Source organism: Sorex araneus, chromosome 8, assembly GCF_027595985.1.
Source record: "Sorex araneus isolate mSorAra2 chromosome 8, mSorAra2.pri, whole genome shotgun sequence".
Lineage (NCBI taxonomy): Eukaryota > Metazoa > Chordata > Mammalia > Eulipotyphla > Soricidae > Sorex > Sorex araneus.
Window position 1 is genome coordinate 39,497,760 of NC_073309.1, and position 8,983 is coordinate 39,506,742.

Below are 8,983 nucleotides of genomic sequence, written 5' to 3' on the forward strand. Positions count from 1 at the left end.
CTCGTCACGTGGCCGTCCATCATGGCGGCCCCGCGGAAACCGGTGCTGCTGGGGCTCCGCGATGCCGCCGTGTCGGGCCGCCCCTCGGGGCCGAGCGCTTGGACGGCAAGCAAACTGGGCGGCGTTCCGGTGAGGGGGGTGGGAAGCCGGGCTCGGCGGCGCGGGGTGGGGGGAGCGGGGCGAGCAGAGCGGGGTGTGACGGCCGCCCCTCCCCGCAGGACGCCCTGCCCGCCGTGGCCGCGCCCGGGCCCGAGTGTGCGGCGTGCGGGCAGCCGCTGGCCCTGGTCGTGCAGGTGTACTGCCCGCTGGAAGGCTCCCCGTTCCACCGGCTGCTGCACGTGTTCGCGTGTGCCCGCGCGGGCTGCGGGGCGCGCAGGTAGGCCGGGAGCTGCCCCCCCCCCCCGGGGTATGATACCGAGTGGGCAGAGGGGGCAGCCCCGGGCGCGCGGGAACGGGGCGGGCGGGGAGCAGGCGGCGGCGGCTCGGGAGCCCTCACGGCCCTTGGTCTTTTTCTTGGGTCACACCTAGTGATGCTCAAGGGATTACACCTGGCCCTAGCTCTGCACTCAGGAACTACTCCTGGCGGTGCTCGGGGGACCCTATGGGATGCTGGGGATCGAACCCGGGCCGGCCACGTGCAAAGCAAATGCCCTACCCACTGTGCTATCCCTCTGGCCCCTGCCCTTTGTCTCTGACCCCGAAGCTGGAAGGTGTTCCGTTCCCAGAGCCTGCCGGTGCGAGAGAAGGCAGCGCTGGACCCGCAGGTAATGTGGCTGGCACCTTAACCAGAGGATGTTTTTGAATCAGGCTCTTCGATTCAGACTTTTGGGGGGAAGCAGAGCACACCAGCGGTGCAGGGGCGGGGAGAGAAGGCCATTGGGTCTTGGAGCTCTGGCTTTGGCTGGAGTGCTTTAAGCCTCCACCTCGAAGACAAACTTTAAGCCGTGTTCAAGTGGATTTGCTAGTCTCCCAGTCATAGAAGGTGGTTTCCCCCAGGGCTTTGGAGTTTTTAGTATACCTGAAGGTCTCTGAGATCTATGATGTATTTTTTGTTATTGCTTTGTCTGGGGAAGGAGTCACACCCGATTGGGTTCAGGGGCTTGTTCTGCACTCAGAGATCATTCCTGGCGGAGATCAGGGGAACTATATGGAGTGCAGGACTTGAAACTCAGGTCGGGTGCTGCAAGGCAAGTGCCCTACACACAGTACTATTGCTTGAACCCTTTACCTCTTTTTCTTTCTTTTTTTTTTTCTCTTTGGGTCACACCCACCGGAAGCAGGGTTACCCCTGGCTCTGCGCTCAGGAATCACTACCTACTGGCGCTGCTCAGGGAACCATATGGGATGCCAGGGATCGAACCTACATTGTCTGCATGCAAGGCAAATGCTCTGCCCGCTATACTATAGCTCCAGCCCCTACCTTTTTTTTTTTTTGCTTGCTTTTTGGGTCACACCTGGCAATGCACAGGGGTTGCTCCTAGCTCTGCACTCAGGAATTACTCCTGGCAGTGCTCAAGGGACCATATGGGATACTGGGAATCGAACCCATGTCGGCTGCGTGCAAGGCAAATGCCCTACCCGCTGTGCTATTGCTCCAGCCCCGCCCCCCTACCTCTTATTTTTAATTGGGAAAAAGTATGGGTATATCTTCTACATGCATTCTATATATACATGTATTTGAATTTATAGTAAGAATGTGTACTGGGATATGGATATATCATACTTTAGATATAAAGTCTGAATTTATGGAATTGCAAATTCACAGGCTGGAGATATAGTATAGCAGATATAGTACAGTAAGCCCTTATCTAGCACTCAGATTACCCAGATTCAGCCATCAGCATCCCATATCATCCCTCAAACACCACCAGAAGTAATTTCTGAGTGCAGAGCCAGGAGTAATCCCGGAGCATGGCTGGGTGGGACACACACACCCCTCCCCTGCTGCCAAAATTTAAAAAAAAAAATTCAGATAGATTGGTAGCTACAGAATACAGTTTCATCAGGACTTAAAGTCCTGACTCTGTGCCTAGGGATCACTCCTGGTAGGGCTTAGGGGACCATATGTGGTACCCAGATCATCTGAGTACAAGGCAAGGACTTGACCTGCACTACTATCTCCTCAGACTCCTTAACTGAATTTATATTCTGTTCTTGATGGCCAGGAATGATGGAGATAGGTCTGCCTATCTTCATCAAGGTTCTATTATAAATAATCATAATGCACCTTCTTTTTTATTATTTATTTATTTGCTTTTGGGGTCACACCTGGCAATACTTCGGGGTTAATCCTGGCTCTGCACTCAGGAATTATTCCCAGCAGTGTTCAGGGTACCGTATGGAATGTTGGGGATGGAACTCAGGTTGGCCACATACAAGGCAAATGCCCTGCCTGCTATACTGTCACACTGGCCCCAGCACCTTTTTTTTTTGCCCAGAAAGACTTAGGAATATACTTTTACTAATTTATTGGGTGGGCTGGAGCGATAGCACAGCGGTTGGGCTTTCGCCTTTCACATGGCCAACCCGTGTTCGATTCCTCCACCCCTCTCGGAGAGCCCGGCAAGCTACTGAGAGTATGGAGCCCGCACGGCAGAGCCTGGCAAGCTACCCGTGCATATTGGATATGCCAAAAACAGTAACAATAAGTCTCAACGAGAGACGTTACTGGTGCCCGCTCAAACAAATCGATGAGCAACGGGATGACAGTGACAGTGAATTTATTGGGTAGACTGGCTGGGGTATGTACAGGGTTGATTTTCATAAGCACAACTGAGCACTGGAGAGATAGTTCAGAGCTCAAGGTACCTGTCGACCCAGGTTTGATCTCCTGCACCACATATAACCCAGGAGTGATCCCTGGGCCCAAAACCAGGTTAATAAGCCCTTAACATAGCTGGGTATGGCCCCTGCCCCAACAGCGAGCCAGAAAAACGGCTAAGAACTGGCTGGGCTCTGAGCTGCTCTCCCTTTGCCCAGCAGTCAGGAAATTGAGTGGCTGTCGAGAAACACTGAGCTGTCAGAACTGTGACCCCAGAGCATTGCTCTGTCCCCATCTATAGACTGTCCCATGGTCTCTGTCACATTTATGTCTTTAAGTTTGTGCTTCTCTCTCAGATGGCCTGATTAGCAGACTCCTGATCCTATCTTGAACCCTAACTGCGAAATAGTCTGGGAAAAACACCTCACTCCTGTCCATTTCTGCAAAACGTGGCAGCACAATTGAAATTGTTTGGAACGGATGGTTGAAGAAGAATCCATACTTTATTTGCCACACAGCCTCCCAAGAGAGTATCTGTCACCTTCAGCACGCTTTTGAGAAAATTGGGTGCAGGAAGTTGAATCTGAATGTGCCAGAGGGCAAGAAGGGGCCTGTGTGAAGGCCCCCTCGGGAAGATGGAGGGATGGGTGGCCGAAGCCACGGGACGGAGGAGACGTCTCGGTGCGTCGGCACTTCAGTCACCAGTGTCGTTCCCGAAACAGGAAAAGGGCCTTGCAGCTGTGGACTGGTGTGAAGGTGCGGATGACTGGGGAAGTGACAGTGAGGAGGCGTCTCCGTCGCAGCTCACTGTGGGTTCTGGAAGTGCTTCCAATGGTGCCAGCGATGTAGACTGGACTGGCCAGCTCCAGCACCTTCGCCTGCACGATCCCGCCCCGGAAGCTGCTCTTCCCGCTGCTGCTCACGGGGAAAGGAAGGCCTTGCCCTCAGCAGAGCCGCAGTTCCTGCCCTATTACATCTGCGTGGTGGACGAGGATGATTACAGAGACTCGGGCGCTCTGGATCATGCTCACAGTCTCCTGCGGGAATATCAGCGGAGAGAAGGGATTGACATGGAAGAGCTGCTTTCCCAGAGGTGAGGAGGGGTGTCGCCATTTTGATCAGGAAGTCTCCCGTGGGGGAAACTTCCAGGTGTAATTTCAACAACAACAAAATACAAAAGAAGAGAAAGAAGAAGGAAGGAAAGGAGAGTATGAATATAAGGTTATAAGGTAATTTTAGTTACAAACCTTGGGAACAGATTATTCCTTTAGATCAGGGCTTATTAAGCTTTTTTCCCACTTGTTGGGCCAAACAGGGCTTTTAAGGGGTTAAGGCCCTCCTTTTGTGTAGTTGACCCTCCTCCCCCCATATATATATATATATATTTTTTCTTTTTGGGTCACACCCGGCGATGTACAGGGGTTACTCCTGGCTCTGCACTCAGGAATTACCCCTGGCGGTGCTTGGGGGACCATATGGGATGCTGGGAATTGAACCCGGGTTGGCTGCGTGCAAGACAAATGCCCTTCCTGCTGTGCTATCACTCCAGCCCCTCACACATTTGATTTTAAATTAAAATTTGGTCATTGGGTGTTCGTTCTTGCAGCCCGTGCGATCAGTTACATGACCCCATGGGGTTTCGACCCAAAATTTAGAAATGATGCTTGGCTCTAGGGAATGAGCAGCGGCTGGGGTTGTGGCTCCGCAGTAGAGCACTTGCTTTCCTGCTCTGTACTCAGGGATCCCTCCTGGAGGTGGTTACGGAACCATATGAGATGCTGGGGACCGAACCTGGCTCAGTCTCGTACAAGACAAGCACCCTACCCACTGGACTGTTTCTCCGGCTCCAACAATAGTAGGTTTTAAAAGACTTCATAAATCATAATTCTCAAAAGAAGAGAAAGTCTTTTGTGTGTGTTTTGAGTTGGACACACAAACACACACTCTCCCTAGGTCTGTGTCCAGGACCCAGGACACAATGACCAATGACTTTAAAGCACAAATTGAGGCTGGAGAGAGAGTCCGGGGGTTAAGGCGCTTGCCTTGCAGGTAGCAGACACCATTTTGCTTCCCAAAACCACATATGGTTCCCCAGACACCTCCAGGAGTGATCCCTGAGCCAGGAGTAACAAAACAACCCTCACAAATTTGGTTTTGTTTTTGTTTTGGGTGGGGGGGCACATCTAGTGGTTCGCAGGGCTTATTCCTGGCTCTGTGCTCAGATACCATTCCTGGCAGTGTTTGAGGGACCATATGAGATGCTGGGGGTCAGAGTGGGGTCAGTTACACACAAGGCAAGTGCCTTGACCTTTGTACTGTCTCTGACCGTGTTTTCCTTTTGGGAGATGTCCTCATTCACGCTTGGGGCAAGTCCTAGTTCTGTGCTCTGGGACCGTGAGTGCTGAGGCTTGAACCAGGTTTGGCTATGTATAAGCAGATACATCACTGTGTTATTTCTCTGACCCCTAAATTGCAAGTATTATCTCTGGTTGAAATGGCTGTGGAGGGGGCCAGAGAGATGGTACAGCATTACATGTTGTGGATGTGACTGTCACAGGTTTGATCGCCGAGACCCCATAGGTCCTTGAATCCCATCAGGGATAAGCCTTAAGCACTTAAGCACTGCTGGGTGTGCCCCTCTCCCGAAGAAAAGAAAAAGTAAATGATTGTGGAGTAGGGCTTGAGAGAAGGGTGGGGCAGGGCATTACTGATACGCTTTACAAGATGTGAATATGTTTTAATATTTGAATTGCATGCTTATGTTACTTTGATAAAATCTTCTGAAGGAAATTGTTCTTCTAAATATGTAACTCTTTGGCTAGAGGCAATGAAAAAGTATTTTCTGCTTCTCAGTTTTTCTAGTAAAGATAATGAAAAATATGAGAAGACCACAATCAAAAGTGGAGACAAGATATTTTATAAATTCATGAAGAGAATTTCTGTCTGTCAGGAGCAGATTTTAAGGTAAAGGTGTCCCTTGCATTGTTTTGGCGTTTTGCTTGTTTGTTTGGGACAGTGCTATGGATGAACCCTCACATAAATGAGACCGTTCCTCTGCTGCCGAGTCACAGCCGGCCCTAATTGATAGGAAGTTGGGACATAGGGAGGCATAGCAAGATACAGCTGTGTCCACAGCTTTCCCCAAGCCATTGTTCAGATATTATTTTATTTATTTATTTATTTATTGCTTTTTGGGTCACAACCCTGTGATGCTCAGGGGTTACTCCCGGTTCAGGAATGACTCCTGGCAGTACTTGGGGCACCATATGGGTGTGTGGTGCCTTGAGGGCTGTAACTGGCATTTACTGCCAGTTACAGCCCTCAATGTAAATGCCAGGGATTAAATCCAGTCGGCTGTGTGCAGGCCCTCCCTGCTGTGCTATTGCTCCGGCTCCATTGTTCAGATTTTAGTATATCATATGCACCTAATTTTTTGTGTGTGTATTTGGATGCTTATGTAAATATTGTGTGTGTGTGTGTATCTTTTTTTTTTTTTTTAATGTATTTGGGGGCTGGGAGATACAGCTCTGACTGAAGGCACCTTGTCCCGGAACCTAGGTATTCCTGGAGCGGAGAACCTCTGTTTCTGACGTGCCCTCCCTCAGTTGTCTCTGACCTTCCTGCCTGCAGCCACTGTGGGGGTCAAAGGACATTTGAGTTCCAGCTCATGCCTGCCCTGGTCAGCGTACTCAGTGGTGCCCATTCAGGTAACTCGCCCTTTACTAGCTTGAGTTTGCCCATTCCTGACACTCTTGGTAGCGCTGTCTTTCTATTCTGTTCCCTGGGAACCAAAGTTGGAGTCTCTGGATGTGCCTGAGGTAGTCCATACACAGGTAGTCAGCACCTGCGAGGTTCTGGGTTCAGTCCACGGAACTGCATCGAATTGAGTCCCTGAGCACTGCTGGGAATGGCCCCCCACCCCCCACCCTCTGACCTCCTGCAGTAGTGACAAACACAAAACCGAAAGACAGATTTAGGGATTGAAATTATTTGAAGGAAACTTATGTCCGAATTGAGATTATTTGAAGGAAACACTATCAACATAAGAACTGATACTGTTTTGGTTGATTTAAGGCCACACTTTTTTTTGTCTCTATATTCAAGGCAGTAAGGGATCGATCCAAAGGCTGGAACACATTCCGGACATGCTTGTGGCCCCAAATTTGATGCCTAACTCCCAGGCTCGCCAGTTACAGCCCTCAAGGCACCACACACACATACACACATGTATATGCATATACAGTTACTGGGTAAACCTATTACCACTAAGCCAGAAATGCTACTTGGAGTGACTTGAGTCCTGAGCATTGCTTGAGAGGTAGTCCTCTCCCTGCCCGAAGAAATAAAGTAACGTTCATTATATTAAGAGGGTTGGAGCGAGAGTATAACAGCTGAGGCACTTACCTCACATGCAGCCAACCCAGGTCTGATCCCCGGTACCCCATGGTTCCCCAGCCCCCACCAGGAGTGATCCCTGACCACAGAGCCAGGAGTAAGCCCCGAGCACAGCTGCGTATGGCCCCCCAAACAAAATTAGTAAAGTTTAAAATATCGTTAGATTGAAATGTATTAACTCCTTTTAAAATAGCTTTTACATGGGCATTGTGAGATGTTCTTGTTTTATGGCAGGGTGTGAGCCACACCTGACAGTGCTCTGGGCTTAATCATGCCTCTGTGCTCAGGGATCACTCCTGGCAGTGCTTCGGAGGCCACATGGGTTGCTGAGGGTTGAACTCAGACTAGCTATGAATTACAGGGCAAGCACCCTACCTGCTGTTTTATCTCTTCAGCTCTGTCATGATTTATTTTAATTGGAGGTTGGGGTTGAGCCACACCCTGCAGTGCTCAGGACATACTCCTGGCTTTGTGCTCACGGATCACTCCTATCAGCACCACAGAGGAGCCCCTGAACATCACCAGGTGTGTCCCCAAAAGCAAACAAAAGAACCAGAGGGGCCAGAGGGCACAGGAGGTCAGGCACTGGCCTTGCATGAAGCTGTGGCCCCATCAGGGGTCATTCCTGAGCACTGCCAGGTGTGGCCCATCCAACGAACAAACAAGCTCTGCTTTACAGGGAACTTTCAGCAGTGCCCGAGTCTGTTTCAAGTATCTCACAGAGATTAGCTCTTTTTCCCCCTTCACAGTAATCTTCTGTTTTGTTTTGTTTTGTTTGGGGCCTGCCACCTGCTCTGTGCTCGGGGGCCTCTCCTGGAGGTTTTCGGGGAACCAGGTGGTGTCAGGACTGAACTGGGGCTTCCTGGATGCAAAACACGTGCTCAGGCTGTTGATCTCTGCCTGGGCCCTCATGGCTGATCCTGAGCAGAGTTACTGTCACTGTCAGGGAGGAAGGAAGTCACTTGTTCCAGGTGATGGAGCTGGGATGGGAACCCAGACTGTCTTGGTGCAGAGTCTGAGCTGCACCCACTAAGCAGATTTGCAAAAACTGCCTTGACTTACGGTACTGTGTCTTTGCTGGAATCCTGAACACGTGTTTTTCCCCCCACAGGTCTTTCTGTGGAATTTGGCACAGTTCTAATTTACACATGTGAGAAGAGTTGCTGGCCTCTAAACCACCAAACTCCCATGGAAGAATTTTGTGTAATGCAGGAAGACCCAGATGAAGTCTTATATAAGTAGTGCAATCCCTCTTATTTATATGAATTAAAATGTACTCTATTTGTGTGTATTTATTTTGATGCTCAAGCGCACTTAATTCTCGTTTTAGTTACATACTGTCCTTTGTGGCTTTCTGACCCCCTTGCAGGGGAATTGAGGCCTCCTGCAGTGGGTGAGGGGCCCCTGCCATGTCCTGCCATGTCCAATCCATGGCTTATGTGCATATGGGAGCTGGGAAGAGATGGGTCACCTGGGAGAGAAGCCGCAGAGCCTCCTGTTAGCCAGCCTCTGAGTCGGGCTCTGCACACAGCCACTCTGTCTCAGTTGTGTGAGGCTCCTACCTGCAACAGCATATTACTTCATTTCAATGTATTTATTTTGGTTTTGGGGCCGTACTGGCGGCACTCCAGGGTGATTGTGGGCTCTGTGCTTGGGGGTTTCAGGGAACCATGTGGTGTCAGGCATCAAAACCGAGTCTCCCACATGCAAAGTGTGCATGCAGCGTTTGTGCAGCCTCTCCAGCCCCGACACTAGCATTTTAAACTTACCTGGTGACAGATGGGACAGGAGTGGTAGAGAGTGGCTTGCTTGCACACGGCTGACCCG

At 50.5% G+C, this 8,983-nt stretch overlaps 1 protein-coding gene across 1 annotated transcript; it reads left to right on the forward strand.

The window, feature by feature from the left end:
- On the forward strand, nt 1-8,451 carry PDCD2L (programmed cell death 2 like). Its single transcript, XM_004600713.2, has 7 exons — nt 1-129; nt 219-376; nt 704-764; nt 3,484-3,854; nt 5,615-5,725; nt 6,320-6,468; nt 8,268-8,451. Exons 1-7 carry the CDS (start codon nt 22-24, stop codon nt 8,396-8,398), a joined length of 1,089 nt encoding a protein of 362 aa, XP_004600770.2. The 5' UTR covers nt 1-21; the 3' UTR covers nt 8,399-8,451.
- Nucleotides 8,452-8,983: the final 532 nt, after the last annotated feature.

What these genes read in the sequence shown, in the direction of transcription:
- PDCD2L (XM_004600713.2), top strand. Translation starts at nt 22, where the DNA reads ATGGCGGCCCCGCGGAAACCGGTGCTGCTGGGGCTCCGCGATGCCGCC. An exon ending in GCGGGCTGCGGGGCGCGCAG is followed by an intron (nt 377 to 703) that starts GTAGGCCGGGAG and finishes CTGACCCCGAAG; the next exon opens with CTGGAAGGTGTTCCGTTCCC. An exon ending in TGTCAGGAGCAGATTTTAAG is followed by an intron (nt 5,726 to 6,319) that starts GTAAAGGTGTCC and finishes CCCGGAACCTAG; the next exon opens with GTATTCCTGGAGCGGAGAAC.